The sequence below is a fragment of the Lissotriton vulgaris genome, chromosome 12 (genome assembly GCF_964263255.1).
Source record: "Lissotriton vulgaris chromosome 12, aLisVul1.2, whole genome shotgun sequence".
In the NCBI taxonomy this organism is placed as follows: Eukaryota; Metazoa; Chordata; class Amphibia; order Caudata; family Salamandridae; genus Lissotriton; species Lissotriton vulgaris.
The window spans coordinates 806,450,831-806,467,404 of NC_141700.1; the positions used below are offsets into that span (position 1 = coordinate 806,450,831).

The following is a 16,574-nucleotide window of genomic DNA, read 5'->3' on the forward strand; positions in this document are numbered from 1 at the left end:
TTGATGCAGAAATGTATGAAACTCCTTATCTACATTAAGACCACACTCCACAGCACTCAGTGTGTCAATCCACGAGTCTCTTTACAGCAGAGTTTATCTTCTTGATCTCCTCCTCTGTGGTGTTTCAGGACATGATAAATCCCTAATAATGGGATCTGGGGAATCCCCTCAATTTTATGGTTCTCAGAGAAGTCCGCATTAGTAGGAGATTTATTGTAACTTTTCTGATGGGTAAATAAACGCTTATCTATGAATAGGATTGCTGGTGTTGAGACAACGAAAATTACTCCCCACGCTCCGGTACTACAAATCCACTGTTGTATGTGATGCAGGCAGTCTTGCTCCAACGGTAAGACGTCATTGGAGACTGTGTCAGAGCAAAAGAGAGAATGAAGCAGCGCATCAGCAAAAATACCTGGGTTCGACACCAGGAAATGCGCTGACCTCTGTTTTATTAGGAGAAATGTATGTGGTTTACAGCTGAAATATATGAGTGTTAGGAGAAGTTTAGTTCCTTAACGACCCTGCTCAACCAAACTGGAGCAAACAGTCCTGCATGCAGCATGATTGCTAAGAGCATTTAAAAGCCAGGAACCAGAAGGTGGCCCCCCGTAATCCTTGTCGTGAGTGACCCGGCCTGATTCATGTGGCGGGCAGGAGCATTGGCAGGAGGAAATCCAAGAACCAGGAGAGCAGGGAGTCCAGGATGAATAGGGTGAAAGGTAGGGATGTCCAGTGGCGGCCTGGGTGTTGTAGGCACAGGTGGAATTTCCAGGGTACAAACGAACAGAGCTTCAGGTATTAGACAAGGAAGAGCCGACCTGCAGTAAGGCTGTCACTTCTGGCCTAGATTAAGTGGAGGCAGTCCAAAGAGTCCAACACCTCCCAGTGTACATTGGTTGCGTGGTTGCCGCTGCGGGTAGCTTTTGTGTTCCTTTGGTGTCCTTGCACCCTGTTGTTTTCTTCTCTGGTTGACATATATCTTGGAGTTCTGTAACATTCTTGGCACTGAAGATGCTGAGGACAGAGCTTAGTTTCTCTGCCTTTCCAACCCTCTGCCTCATTTTCCTTCCGTTGGATTGCGCACCCCATGGATGCAGCTCCTTATTTGTGTGGATCCCACAGGATTGAAGGTTGGCTGATTAGCATCTGGGCTTCTACCTCTAATCCCACTTCTTCTGAGTGTCTTGATAATTATACAATTGCTTCTGTTGATGAACAAAATCCTCGTACCATGATACACCTCTCAACATCCAGGTAGAATTGGCCACCTGGAAGTGCAAAGCGTCTCTCTGCTCTTCCTGCCAGCAGCGCGCGAACAAGCGCGAGGAAACCTCACATCTGAGTGCAGTATGCCAACAGTCTGCCTGAAGGAGAACAACAGGAAAGAGTGGCCTGGAGCATGCGGTGAGCCCAGGATCTGCTTTGAACCAGCAGAGATCATATCTGGTTTCCTTCCACAGGTCCCAGCAGCGCCTACCTGATACTGGAGCGCCTGTGATGCGTTGTGGACACAGAAGCGAGGTTCATGGGGCTCGGCGCAGAACATTGGTTTTCAGACCCTCCCCGTCCAGTTGTCCGTCCTCTCTGCTTAAGTTGCCTTTCTTGGTGACCTGCAGGTTGAGTTCCTTGGTCCCCACACTCGCCTCTGACCGAGGCCATTACTGCCAGGACCTGTCTTCACGCCTGGATATCTGCCCAGTTTTGGGTTGCCCGGTTGGTCATTTTGCTGGTTTCCTGCCCAGAGGGGGTCTCCTTTCCCTGGATGTTTCCTTTGTGGGCACCAGGCGAGTGCGAGGTGCCCTCTGTTGCTACCTTGAGTCCTTGCTCCAGACCCCCTGTCCTTGGGGTCAGGGCCTCATGGGGGGTTCCATTTCATCAGGGTGCTGACTGCTGCCTGGACTGGTCCTAGTGGGGTCCCTTGCAGGGACTCCATAGGGCCGCCTGCTCAGCCCGTTCCCATCCTTTTGCGGCTCACTGCTTCCTGGACTGGTCCTAGTGGGGTCCCTTGCAGGGACTCCATAGGGACGCCTGCTCAGCCCGTTCCCATCCTTTTGCGGCTCTCTGCTTCCTGGACTGGTCCTAGTGGGACTCCATAGGGACGCCTGCTCAGCCCGTTCCCATCCTTTTGCGGCTCTCTGCTTCCTGGACTGGTCCTAGTGGGGTCCCTTGCAGGGACTCCATAGGGACGCCTGCTCAGCCCGTTACCATCCTTTTGCGGCTCTCTGCTGCCTGGACTGGTCGTAGTGGGGTCCCTTGCAGGGACTCCATAGGGACGCCTGCTCAGCCCGTTCCCATCCTTTTGCGGCTCTCTGCTTCCTGGACTGGTCGTAGTGGGGTCCCTTGCAGGGACTCCATAGGGACGCCTGCTCTGCCCGTTCCCATCCTTTTGCGGCTCTCTGCTGCCTGGACTGGTCGTAGTGGGGTCCCTTGCAGGGACTCCATAGGGACGCCTGCTCTGCCCGTTCCCATCCTTTTGCGGCTCTCTGCTGCCTGGACTGGTCGTAGTGGGGTCCCTTGCAGGGACTCCATAGGGACGCCTGCTCTGCCCGTTCCCATCCTTTTGCGGCTCTCTGCTTCCTGGACTGGTCCTAGTGGGACTCCATAGGGACGCCTGCTCAGCCCGTTCCCATCCTTTTGCGGCTCTCTGCTTCCTGGACTGGTCCTAGTGGGGTCCCTTGCAGGGACTCCATAGGGATGCCTGCTCAGCCCGTTACCATCCTTTTGCGGCTCTCTGCTGCCTGGACTGGTCGTAGTGGGGTCCCTTGCAGGGACTCCATAGGGACGCCTGCTCTGCCCGTTACCATCCTTTTGCGGCTCTCTGCTGCCTGGACTGGTCGTAGTGGGGTCCCTTGCAGGGACTCCATAGGGACGCCTGCTCTGCCCGTTCCCATCCTTTTGCGGCTCTCTGCTTCCTGGACTGGTCCTAGTGGGACTCCATAGGGACGCCTGCTCAGCCCGTTCCCATCCTTTTGCGGCTCTCTGCTTCCTGGACTGGTCCTAGTGGGGTCCCTTGCAGGGACTCCATAGGGACGCCTGCTCAGCCCGTTCCCATCCTTTTGCGGCTCTCTGCTGCCTGGACTGGTCGTAGTGGGGTCCCTTGCAGGGACTCCATAGGGACGCCTGCTCAGCCCGTTACCATCCTTTTGCGGCTCTCTGCTGCCTGGACTGGTCGTAGTGGGGTCCCTTGCAGGGACTCCATAGGGACGCCTGCTCAGCCCGTTACCATCCTTTTGCGGCTCTCTGCTGCCTGGACTGGTCGTAGTGGGGTCCCTTGCAGGGACTCCATAGGGACGCCTGCTCAGCCCGTTACCATCCTTTTGCGGCTCTCTGCTGCCTGGACTGGTCGTAGTGGGGTCCCTTGCAGGGACTCCATAGGGACGCCTGCTCAGCCCGTTACCATCCTTTTGCGGCTCTCTGCTGCCTGGACTGGTCGTAGTGGGGTCCCTTGCAGGGACTCCATAGGGACGCCTGCTCAGCCCGTTACCATCCTTTTGCGGCTCTCTGCTGCCTGGACTGGTCGTAGTGGGGTCCCTTGCAGGGACTCCATAGGGACGCCTGCTCTGCCCGTTCCCATCCTTTTGCGGCTCTCTGCTTCCTGGACTGGTCCTAGTGGGGTCCCTTGCAGGGACTCCATAGGGACGCCTGCTCAGCCCGTTCCCATCCTTTTGCGGCTCTCTGCTTCCTGGACTGGTCGTAGTGGGGTCCCTTGCAGGGACTCCATAGGGACGCCTGCTCTGCCCGTTCCCATCCTTTTGCGGCTCTCTGCTGCCTGGACTGGTCGTAGTGGGGTCCCTTGCAGGGACTCCATAGGGACGCCTGCTCAGCCCGTTCCCATCCTTTTGCGGCTCTCTGCTGCCTGGACTGGTCGTAGTGGGGTCCCTTGCAGGGACTCCATAGGGACGCCTGCTCAGCCCGTTACCATCCTTTTGCGGCTCTCTGCTTCCTGGACTGGTCGTAGTGGGGTCCCTTGCAGGGACTCCATAGGGACGCCTGCTCAGCCCGTTCCCATCCTTTTGCGGCTCTCTGCTTCCTGGACTGGTCCTAGTGGGGTCCCTTGCAGGGACTCCATAGGGACGCCTGCTCTGCCCGTTCCCATCCTTTTGCGGCTCTCTGCTTCCTGGACTGGTCGTAGTGGGGTCCCTTGCAGGGACTCCATAGGGACGCCTGCTCTGCCCGTTCCCATCCTTTTGCGGCTCACTGCTTCCTGGACTGGTCGTAGTGGGGTCCCTTGCAGGGACTCCATAGGGACGCCTGCTCTGCCCGTTCCCATCCTTTTGCGGCTCTCTGCTTCCTGGACTGGTCGTAGTGGGGTCCCTTGCAGGGACTCCATAGGGACGCCTGCTCTGCCCGTTCCCATCCTTTTGCGGCTCTCTGCTTCCTGGACTGGTCGTAGTGGGGTCCCTTGCAGGGACTCCATAGGGACGCCTGCTCTGCCCGTTCCCATCCTTTTGCGGCTCTCTGCTTCCTGGACTGGTCGTAGTGGGGTCCCTTGCAGGGACTCCATAGGGACGCCTGCTCAGCCCGTTCCCATCCTTTTGCGGCTCTCTGCTTCCTGGACTGGTCGTAGTGGGGTCCCTTGCAGGGACTCCATAGGGACGCCTGCTCTGCCCGTTCCCATCCTTTTGCGGCTCTCTGCTTCCTGGACTGGTCGTAGTGGGGTCCCTTGCAGGGACTCCATAGGGACGCCTGCTCAGCCCGTTCCCATCCTTTTGCGGCTCACTGCTTCCTGGACTGGTCCTAGTGGGGTCCCTTGCAGGGACTCCATAGGGACGCCTGCTCAGCCCGTTCCCATCCTTTTGCGGCTCTCTGCTTCCTGGACTGGTCCTAGTGGGGTCCCTTGCAGAGACTCCATAGGGACGCCTGCTCTGCCCGTTCCCATCCTTTTGCGGCTCTCTGCTTCCTGGACTGGTCCTAGTGGGGTCCCTTGCAGGGACTCCATAGGGACGCCTGCTCTGCCCGTTACCATCCTTTTGCGGCTCTCTGCTTCCTGGACTGGTCGTAGTGGGGTCCCTTGCAGGGACTCCATAGGGACGCCTGCTCAGCCCGTTCCCATCCTTTTGCGGCTCACTGCTTCCTGGACTGGTCGTAGTGGGGTCCCTTGCAGGGACTCCATAGGGACGCCTGCTCAGCCCATTCCCATCCTTTTGCGGCTCTCTGCTGCCTGGACTGGTCCTAGTGGGGTCCCTTGCAGGGACTCCATAGGGACGCCTGCTCTGCCCGTTCCCATCCTTTTGCGGCTCTCTGCTTCCTGGACTGGTCCTAGTGGGGTCCCTTGCAGGGACTCCATAGGGACGCCTGCTCAGCCCATTCCCATCCTTTTGCGGCTCACTGCTTCCTGGACTGGTCCTAGTGGGGTCCCTTGCAGGGACTCCATAGGGACGCCTGCTCTGCCCGTTCCCATCCTTTTGCGGCTCTCTGCTTCCTGGACTGGTCCTAGTGGGGTCCCTTGCAGGGACTCCATAGGGACGCCTGCTCTGCCCGTTCCCATCCTTTTGCGGCTCTCTGCTGCCTGGCCGTCTTATCCTCATTGGGTGGTTGTTTTGCAAATAAAGCTTTGAAATGTGCTCTGTCGAGCAGGTTTCCAATCGAGCCCTTTTTTAAAGATTCTAAAGCCCCTGCGTACCATATTTATCAACCTTCACAGCCCCTTCCAATTGCATTTGACTGAGAGTTGACAGTGGAAAACCCCTTCCTATCAGATTTAACAGAGTTCACAATGTAAAACACCTTCCTATTGTATTTATCCGTGGACTCTCAATGTAAACACACCCCTTCCTGGTGTGTTTGAGAAATCTGACAAGGGCAAGTATACAACACCTCCCCCCCCCCCCGCCCCCCCGGAATGTGCTTCTTCCCTCCCCTATGGCCCCACCCTCTTCCCAGGCCTCCCCTGCACCTCGCCCAGTTGTCCCGCACACATTTCCCACCTGCCCAGAGCGTGAAGCCCCATGGAATGAAGCATTAAGTGTTGGGTTATTGGCTGGTAAAACCTGGTTGACACTGTAATTCCCCATTCCATGGCGTTTAAATTGTAACTGCAGAGCACTGGGTCGGATTACCCCGCTGTAATGGTAAATGTATGTGTGATTGCACCCTGTGTAACTCCACCCAGTACCTGCAAGTCGCGACGAGGGCCTTCGTCTTTTCCTGCAACGCCAAGCATTCACCGTGGCCAGACCTCCGCAGGGGCTCTGTCATGAACCTTCCTCTGGTTCTTGTTACCTTGAAAATATAAAGTCTGTTCTTATTGCATTTATCAGAGTTCACATTGTAAAACCCCTTCCGATTGGACTTGTCAGGGAATTCACAATGTAAAACTATTGCATATATTTTTCTGGCCAACCGTACGGTGTAAAAACCCTTCCTATAATATTTATATCAGAGTTCACCATGGCAACCCCTTCCTGCTGCTCTGGGGCTCCTTCAATAATGTCTCATGTTTTTGTTATCAACAAAAAGCTGCTTCTTAGGAGGGCTGATGCGGAGATCCGTGCTAGGAATGCCTCTCCGCGAGCTTTGAGGCCGGGTAATGCAAATTCACCCATAAAGGCCATTGATTGAAACATTGTATGTTCACATTAATGATTCTGGCCCCATGCTTTGTCATAACTTTCTGTAATAAACCGACCAGACCAGCGGATTTTACTTAACTTTTCTAAGCAAACGAAGCAGGCCTGCAGGGTTGATCTTGGCTTCTCTCCATAGTGTGTGCATTGCAGGCACTCTTGATCTTGGCTTCTCTCCATAGTGTGTGCATTGCAGGCACTCTTTGTCTAATCATGTAACGAGGACGATCGCCATGAAACCAGACCTAAAACTCCTTCAGTGCGGTTCCTTACTTGAAATGTTGGCCTCTACTGCCACCTGCTGGTGGGAGCCCAGAACAGCCCTTCATTAAAAGGATCTGAATGGAGAGACATTAAAGGCTTTCAAAGAGATTAAAAAATCAGTGAGCTTTTTCTTATTTTATAGTATTTTATTTATGATTTCATAAATTGTGAGCATGTCCCAGGGACATCAGGAGGCTTTACAAAATTACAGTTACCAATAATCATCGTGAGAATATAAAGCAGGCCTTGCAGAGTGTGGGCGGTCCTAGATTTAGCCCAAGTGTATATCAAAGACCAGTCGCACGGAGGGTCGGAGTGAGTCCCAAATTCTTGCAGGGCTGCCTGAAATGACTGGTTCGTGTTTCGTTCGTGTTTGAAGGTTGGGGCTCCAGAAGAAGAAACTGTTTGTTTCTTGAGTATCAGTCGTCCTGGTCTCGCGCCTATATACCCCTTTGGGGGTGATTCGAGAGCGTAATAAATTAAAATACCATAACAACCACATTTAGTACCTGAGATTGTCAGTTTACCCATGAGATAGGTAGGCGGGGAGGAACACAGGGCCTTGTGTGTGGTGTGGGCAGGGCCTTGTGTGTGGTGTGGGCAGGGCCTTGTGTGTGGTGTGGGCAGCGCCTTGTGTGTGGTGTGGGCAGGGCCTTGTGTGTGGTGTGGGCAGCGCCTTGTGTGTGGTGTGGGCAGGGCCTTGTGTGTGGTGTGTGCAGGGCCTTGTGTGTGGTGTGTGGTGTGGGCAGGGCCTTGTGTGTGGTGTGGGCAGCGCCTTGTGTGTGGTGTGGGCAGGGCCTTGTGTGTGGTGTGTGCAGGGCCTTGTGTGTGGTGTGGGCAGGGCCTTGTGTGTGGTGTGGGCAGGGCCTTGTGTGTGGTGTGGGCAGGGCCTTGTGTGTGGTGTGGGCAGCGCCTTGTGTGTGGTGTGGGCAGGGCCTTGTGTGTGGTGTGTGCAGGGCCTTGTGTGTGGTGTGTGGTGTGGGCAGGGCCTTGTGTGTGGTGTGGGCAGCGCCTTGTGTGTGGTGTAAGCAGGGCCTTGTGTGTGGTGTGTGCAGGGCCTTGTGTGTGGTGTGTGGTGTGGGCAGGGCCTTGTGTGTGGTGTGGGCAGCGCCTTGTGTGTGGTGTGGGCAGGGCCTTGTGTGTGGTGTGTGGTGTGGGCAGCGCCTTGTGTGTGGTGTGGGCAGCGCCTTGTGTGTGGTGTGGGCAGGGCCTTGTGTGTGGTGTGTGCAGGGCCTTGTGTGTGGTGTGTGGTGTGGGCAGGGCCTTGTGTGTGGTGTGGGCAGCGCCTTGTGTGTGGTGTGGGCAGGGCCTTGTGTGTGGTGTGTGCAGGGCCTTGTGTGTGGTGTGGGCAGGGCCTTGTGTGTGGTGTGGGCAGCGCCTTGTGTGTGGTGTGGGCAGGGCCTTGTGTGTGGTGTGTGCAGGGCCTTGTGTGTGGTGTGTGGTGTGGGCAGGGCCTTGTGTGTGGTGTGGGCAGCGCCTTGTGTGTGGTGTGGGCAGGGCCTTGTGTGTGGTGTGTGCAGGGCCTTGTGTGTGGTGTGTGGTGTGGGCAGGGCCTTGTGTGTGGTGTGGGCAGCGCCTTGTGTGTGGTGTGGGCAGGGCCTTGTGTGTGGTGTGTGGTGTGGGCAGGGCCTTGTGTGTGGTGTGTGGTGTGGGCAGGGCCTTGTGTGTGCTGTGGGCAGGGCCTTGTGTGTGGTGTGGGCAGGGCCTCGTGTGTGGTGTGGGCAGGGCCTCGTGTGTGGTGTGGGCAGGGCCTCGTGTGTGGTGTGGGCAGGGCCTCGTGTGTGGTGTGGGCAGGGCCTCGTGTGTGGTGTGGGCAGGGCCTCGTGTGTAGTGTGGGCAGCGCCTTGTCTGTGGTGTGGGCAGGGCCTCGGGTGTGGTGTGGTTAGCGCCTTGTGTGTGGTGTGGGCTGGGCCTTGTGTGTGGTGTAAGCAGGGCCTTGTGTGTGGTGTGGGCAGGGCCTTGTGTGTGGTGTGGGCAGGTCCTCGTATGCTGTGGGCAGGGCCTTGTGTGTGGTGTGGGCAGGGCCTCGTGTGTGGTGTGGGCAGGGCCTTGTGTGTGGTGTGGGCAGGGCCTTGTGTGTGGTGTGGGCAGGCCCTTGTGTGTGGTGTGGGCAGGGCCTCGTGTGTGGTGTGGGCAGGGCCTTGTGTGTGGTGTGGGCAGGGCCTCGTGTGTGGTGTGGTTAGCGTCTTGTGTGTGGTGTGGGTTGGGCCTTGTGTGTGGTGTAAGCAGGGCCTTGTATGTGGTGTGGGCAGGGCCTTGTGTGTGGTGTGGGCAGGTCCTCGTATGCTGTGGGCAGGGCCTTGTGTGTGGTGTGGGCAGGGCCTTGTGTGTGGTGTGGGCAGGGCCTTGTGTGTGGTGTGGGCAGGGCCTTGTGTGTGGTGCGGGCAGGGCCTCGTGTGTGGTGTGGGCAGGGCCTCGTGTGTGGTGTGGGCAGGGCCTCGTGTGTGGTGTGGGCAGGGCCTCGTGTGTGGTGTGGGCAGGGCCTTGTGTGTAGTGTGGGCAGCGCCTTGTCTGTGGTGTGGGCAGGGCCTTGTGTGTGGTGTGGGCAGGGCCTTGTGTGTGGTGTGGGCAGGGCCTTGTGTGTGGTGTAAGCAGGGCCTTGTGTGTGGTGTGGGCAGGGCCTCGTGTGTGGTGTGGGCAGGGCCTTGTGTGTGGTGTGGGCAGGGCCTTGTGTGTGGTGTGGGCAGGGCCTTGTGTGTGGTGTGGGCAGGGCCTTGTGTGTGGTGTGGGCAGTTTTAAATCGAGCTCTCGCCTCCATATGAAGCCCCTGGAGGAACAAGAGGATGGGTGTGCTATGGCTGAATGTCTTGTGTCCAGTAGTAAAGGGGCTGCAGCATAGGGAACGGCTCTGAGCTGGACTCCGTGTGCTGTGACGATGCCCGAGGGGAGTGAGATCCCGGAGTCCAGTCTGGGAAGAACCAACGCCTGAATAACTGAATGAATGAGTGAATGAATGATGTAACGTATAAAGCACACAAACGCTCGGAGACATCTTGGCGCTATGCGGAACAGAGATGAGCCAAAGGGGTCCTGGGAAGTATTATAGAAGATCACTGGTTAAAAAGCCAAGTTTTAAGTTGCTTTCTGAAGACAGAGAGGGAGGGTGCTGTTTTCAGTTCAGGTGGCAAGCGGTTCCAATAAAGAGCCGTAGCTCTGACAAAACCTCTCCCCCCACATGTGGGATGAGCTGCCGGATCCCCAGAGCGGCCATAGTTGGATTCAGGCGTTCTTTCCCAGGGTGTGGTTTTACTCTGGAGGTTGAACTGACTGTCGAGGATGAAGCCAAGTGACTTGGCGCTCTGAGCAGTGGTAGTTTGGGGATCCAGGGCAGGGGTGGATTCTATCCATGCTTCTAGGGGTACGCTGGATTTGGTCAGAGATATAAGAATTAACCACAGGGTTATGGTAAAAGTGGCGAGTTGAGATCCATGTTTGAATTCTTGCCGGGGTGTTGGGGAGAAGGGTCCTGTCATCCGGGGGCGAGACGTGGGATAGAACTGGCTCTCATCAGCATCCAGGTGAAAGAAAGTGGCTCAGGATAGGGGTTGAATAGGGTTGGGGATAGGATTGAGCCTTGATGAACCCCCATGTTGCGGGCTGGTGTAAGTAGAGTCATCGCTCCCAGTTTTCACTGCTTTAGAACAGTTCGCCAGATAGGAGGTAAAGCAGCCCCCTTCAATTCCTCCGGATGCTGATAAAAGTGTGTTGGTGACTGTATCAAAGGCGGCCAAGAGGTCAAGGAGCACAAGATGTTATGAGTCTCCAGTATCGGGGATGTGGAGCGAGTCATTCACGATCTGCAGAAGTGCAGTCTGGGTGCCGTAGTCCGATCGGACACCAGAGTGTCTACGAGGTACTTTACATGGCTGTGAGGTGACCATGGGGAGGCTACACAGCTTTATCACCTTACCCAAGAAGGGAAGGGTGGAGCCTGCACAGAAGTTAAGTTAAATATGTTTAAAGCATGTGATACCGTCCCAGTTCTGCTCATCGGCCCGTCCCAGCTCTGCTTTATGCGGACTACGCAGCGCTTATGGCCCGCACCCCCATGGCTTTGCAGCACCTCCTAGATACATTTGTAAATATTACGGAGAATTTGGGGTTATTAATTAATATTAGCAAAACCTTTGTTATGAAAGCCAGCCAAAAGTTATTTAAGGGGCGTAATATTTTAATAGGAAATGCAATTTTACCTCAAACACCCACCTTTTCGTATTTGGGAATTTTATTTGATGGTGCTGGCAATGAGAAAAGTGCTGTAAAATCGAGAAGGATGCCGTTTCATAGATCAATTACGGGCCTGTGCAACTTCTCAAAGAAATGTTGAACATTTATAATGCCAAATGTCGGTCAGTCGCGATGTTTCGTTCTGAGCTGTGGGAGCTTGTAAATGTGGACGAATTACAGCTGCTAGAAAATGGGTTTTTCAAAAATCTCCTTTGGCTCCCAATCAGCTGTTCTAATTTCATGTGTCACGCGGAATAGGGAGCAACTTATCGAGCAGATCTGATAAGGGTACAGCCAGTTCTTCTCAGGCACAAACTATGGACATTGGACAGTGTGGGTTTTAATCGTGTGAGTGTACAGGAATACCTTGAAAATCTCTTGGCTAAAATATATTAAGAATTTTATATCTGATATCTGCCACCTCGAATATTATGATAATCCTTAAACCTTGCAGTATTTTTCTAGGAAATCATTAAAGAGAGAATGTCTATACATCCTAGAGGAAACAAGATTAGCGTTGGAACTGGTCAAGTCAACTGTACATCATAACAACATGGTTCTGACCAGTTTCTCGATGCAACCGTATTCAATCAGTGTTTTTAATGCCCAACAGAGGTTTGTTTTGAGACACTTCAGGCTAGATATCTTTCATCCTCTGACTAGCTTCCCTAACACTTATAACTGGTCCCATCAATTAACATGTTGTCCCTGTGATAAGGCTTCTAGTCAATCGACCATCCATGTACTGTTTTTCTGTAAATTTTATACCGATTTAAGGATCATACTTATTAAGCCCTTATTGAAATCCCTAAATTTTATATAATGTAGACCGGCGTATTTATTTTGACAACTGCTTCCATATTTGTTCACGTGTGGTATTAGCAAGATTCTTGAGGGCAGTTATTACCAGAAGGAAGATATTAACTGACGTATGTTATATTGTGTTTGCTTTTACTCCACACGTTTTTAGATTCTGATTCAATTTTTATTGTACTGTAATGTATACTTTTATGATTCTTCTTCTGAATCTAATAAAGATGATTTGATTGATTGATTGATATTTATTACTCTTCGATGCTGGTATCTAGGCGCACTTGGAGGAGAGTGAAAGCTGTCTTATGCATACTATGGAAGCCCTAAATGTTGTAACTGTATTATACAGCTCTGTCTGTGCTATGTTTGTGGTGACATCTGAGTGGCGAGTGCCTTATGCACCTGTGAGACCAAGGATAGTTAGGAAGAGAAGGACAGGAAGCATGTCATTCAATTCTCCTCGCTGCCTCTCTTCAGATACAGATGTCGAGTGAGGAGGGTGAGAAGACGTTCCTGCTCCCCCCGAAGCCCGTCAAGCAGTTCCTGATATCTCCTCCCGCGTCCCCACCAGTCGGATGGAGGCAGGGCGGCGATGCGATGCCTGTTCTCAACTATGACCTACTGTGTGCCGTGTCCAAACTGGGCCCAGGTAAGGATGTCTTCTAACAGTACACCTTGGTGATTGACACAGTGATGCAGCGAACTCTGTGGCCCCGGGTCAGGTATCACTTAGAGGACGTCGCCTGTGGGTGCAGGCGTGGCCTTCTGCGCACCCTTCTAGAATAGCCACCCCTCTGATAGGATGCTTAGATTTGGGTTGGAATCAAAGGAGTCCACTTTTGCTCCCTGCCGGCTACGTTAGGGTATTTTCTGTCGAGTCATGTGGGTTTAGCGCAGAGCTGAGGTTTGTGCAATTTGTGCCGGCCGGCACAGACAGGCGCATACATAGATTACCTTGTTTCGCGAAGGCCTGTACAGAGCACTAGAGGTCTCTACAAAGTTGGAGATGCACAGGGAATGTACCATGGCGACTATAACAAAGAGGATGCAGATGGGGAGGATTGCTGTGAGGATCTGGCGTTATTATATGATATGGCTGCGGGGCGTTATCGTACGTTATACTCGCAAAACCTCTACTGGGTCCAGTCAGGCTCATTTGACCAACCTTAAGCTCAACCCTGGAAGCTGTGGCTTCGAGCAGCAAGGCTTGAGCAAAGGAACTTAGTGTGAAGCATTTAACGGAATAAGAACATCACACAACACGGAAGAAACCTCTGCACCCATTTATGAAAATACAGTGTATTTTCATGAATTTTTAGAGTGGAAGATTAGCAAAAGTGACCTGAAGGTTCTGGAGATATGATTTTGCAAAGATTTTAACACTTTTAATTTTGACTGCAAACAAACATTAGCCAACAAAAAGTTTGGAAACTTTTCGAAAGTTTCTAAAAGTTAGTTTGGCTAATCCAGTTCGAGCTTGGACGACCAAATCTGACAGGATGAAGGTCGAGGGCAGTGATTCTCGAAGTACGGCCGGAGGCTGTATGCGGCTCTCCTGACCTTTACATGCAGCCCCCTTTTCAACAGCAGTCCTGGCTGCTGTTTACTCAACATGACACTAACATTCAAAAGTTGTTGAATAAACAAGCAAACATTTATTTAAAGGCAACTCAAAGTTAAAAACTGGAAGTAACTGGGGAGTCCTGCGCCGCTTAGCTTTAGAAATTCCTTCGTTATTAAAGCCATCTGGCTGCATAAGTGCAAAGGTATGATAAAGGCACTTCAAAATTCTAAAAGTGTATTTCATTAACATGCAGAACTCTTTCACCGTAGAACATCAGATTACACCAGTGCATTGCAGAGTATTTTTTTTAAAAGAAATCGTTTTTAAACATGAATTTGGCCACCGTTATTCTTCCCCCTCTTCCCCCCACCCCCACCCCATGACACCAAGGCCAATAGTGACCTTTGAGGTACATCAGTTGTTCTGCGCACTCTTTGCGTGGCCTCAGTGTCTATTGTACATGAACAACATCAACGTTTATTAAATTAAACACTATAGAAAGTTTTGTACCTCACACATCCTGAATTCATGCATTTCAAGGTTCCCTTATTTATGATTATGAAGAAAAAAGGAGGGAAAGTGAAATAAAACCTGGTTCTCACAGTTTTGCTGAGTGGAGATGCTGAGATTATTCCCCGGTTTCCTGTTTCACGTTGGGCAGTTCAGCCGCCAGATGTGTATGCTTAGCCTCCCCTACACCCACCCTACCGCCAACTCCCATCCCCCTAATCGCCACCTTGCTGGCATCAGTGGGGCCCTCGGCCACATCACTGATGAAACATTTTGGCCCCTGGGAAAATGTTTGCGAGTATCCTTGGTCTAGTGGTCAGTGGGTTAGAGTTGGACATTTTCCAGTCCACCTCTTGCCTTTACAACATGGCTGCCATAGACCTCAATGGAGTGGTCCTGGTGCTGGCGGCGCAGGATAAAAAGATGCTCAAAGACGATCCAGTTGTGTTGTTGTCAACTATGATGGCCCCTCACTCCACGAGTGATGTGGGGCGACTTTGGCCACAGAGGTCGGGGTCCACGAAGTCCTCTTTCAGGGGTAGAAGGGCAGCGGCAGCAGGGCTTCTGGTCACTGGGTACAGACGTCTGAGTAAAATCCTTTAGTGGGGGCAAGTGTCCCTCTTGGGCATATAAATTGGTCTCTTATGGCACTCCCGCACTGTCTCACTAACTCCACTGTTTCTTGTCTGCTTCAGGAGAGAAGTACGAACTTCACGCAGGAACCGAGTCCACGCCCAGTGTCGTCGTCCACGTATGCGAGAGCGAGACCGAAGAGGACGAGGATGACATGAAATGTTCAAAACAAAAGATTGTTCCTACTAAGCGCCCAACTGAGCCCTCTCCGCTAGCAAACTAGCCCAAACCTGTCTACAAGAGCTTAAGTAGGAGATAGTAGAGCGTAGTAGAGTTTCAATGCAATCAACACCACAAACGATGAAATCGAAGTGTATTCGCACCTACTATACATATTGGAAGTTTCTGTAGGGAAATCTCAGATGTAGTGTAAATGCTGTCTGTATTTAATGGATTCTTGGACATTCATTGTCCGCGTGACATCTGTACCCTCGTCTCAATGTCCTCATCTCCTCTCTGGCTTTTCATTGCACTTACCTTTTGTATTCCAGTGTTACTGTTAGTTTTAACTCCTAACATTCTGCACTTTAAGTTACAGAAAAAGCCCTCCAACAAATTGTGTCCTCAATTTTTAGCAAAGAAACTAGTATTTTTTTTATTACCAATGTTTTTTAAGTTGATAGTTTTGTGGTTCCTTGCATTATGGTTAGGTTTTGCAACTTTGCTTGAAGAATTGTGTGGTTACCTCATGTTCCAGAAGGCCTGGCCCTTGAAAATCCTTACCTTCCTCCAGGGATGGAGGGGTTCACCTGTGAGCAACAGTTTGTCATTTTGTAAAAGAATTGTAAAAGCGCAGGACGAATCACCCCCGAAGGGTATTTATTGAAAAACGAATTCGCACTTACTTCCCAATTTCCAATAATCGTTGTTTGCTCCCAATTAAAAAGTAGTTTTCTAATATTCCTTCCTTCATCCCAAGTAGGTGTTTTAGGGTTAATGAAAAATCAAATTTATGTTTTACTCAAAAGGTATCTTATTGGTCCCAATGAAACCTACATTTTGTATTTTATTTTATTTTATCCAGAAGCAATTTGCTCACATGAAGTAGTAGTTTTTAATTCTGCCAATTTTCTACAATTCGTGGTTCAAACCGCGCCATAACTAGTTGGATGTTTACCTTATTTGTTCTTTTTTGTTGTTGTGCTACACCCTCCCCCCTAAAGACATTTGTTTGCTGGAAAATTCCAGCCAAAGTCCAACTAGGCACATAGTATCTTTTTTAATTTATTCCATTGTCTTGTACTCCAACATTTGTGTGCACCCTCTGATGCCAGGTCAGTGTTCACCCTGCACAACTCCTCATGACACGCACTGCGTCTGTGCCTAGCTCATGTGCGGAACATTTGGGGGGTAACGTGCTTGTATCAGAGCATCACCATATTCCTTTTTCCGCAGGGCTGGTGTGTTCTTGGTGTTCTAAAGAGAAGCACATCCTATTGGGAGGGTCTTTTAAAAGTCATTCTTGGTTGCTTTCGCAAGCGTCCGCCCTCGTTAGAGCGAGGGGCCGTGAAGTCTTGTTGTTATTGTATAGAACTGTGTATATAAAATTACTTAATTTATTCTTTGGCTTTTGCTGAACAGAACGACTCATTAAATTATTTCTAAAAATACATGATCACCTTTTATTCCAAGAGAGCTTTTTATATGGATTGTATTGATGCTGCGGCTTGTAAGCTTTATAGAGGATTGAAATGCCACAGCTGCTGATTACTGAGCCCAGAGCCCACCAATCAGGACTTGGAGGGAAAGGCTTGCCTGCTGGCAGTGCCGGAAGTTACGAGGGGTCTGGGCGTTTCTCGTGTACGACGACTGAAGGTTCTAGGGCATGGATGATAGGTCCACAGGAATAGCTGACCGTCTGTCACTTCACATGGAGAGAAACCTCTCGTAGAAGATCGCAAAGCACACCAAGGTGACCCCATGGGAAAGCATTGACTGACCAGCTCCAGGTACCCGAGGGCCTTGACCTGACACCCTTAGACACCTCTGGAGAC

The 16,574-nt window shown here is 51.9% G+C and overlaps 1 protein-coding gene across 1 annotated transcript in view; it reads left to right on the top strand.

Annotated features, from left to right (window-relative positions):
- Positions 1-16,190, top strand: part of LOC147678810 (calcipressin-3-like) — a 70,380-nt gene extending 54,190 nt beyond the window's left edge. The window contains exons 4-5 of the mRNA XM_086946267.1: positions 12,351-12,522; positions 14,643-16,190. Of these exons, the coding sequence (XP_086802393.1) occupies positions 12,351-12,522; positions 14,643-14,803 (333 nt within the window). The 3' untranslated portion in view covers positions 14,804-16,190. The remainder of the gene's footprint in view (positions 1-12,350; positions 12,523-14,642) is intronic.
- The last annotated feature ends 384 nt before the right edge of the window (positions 16,191-16,574 follow it).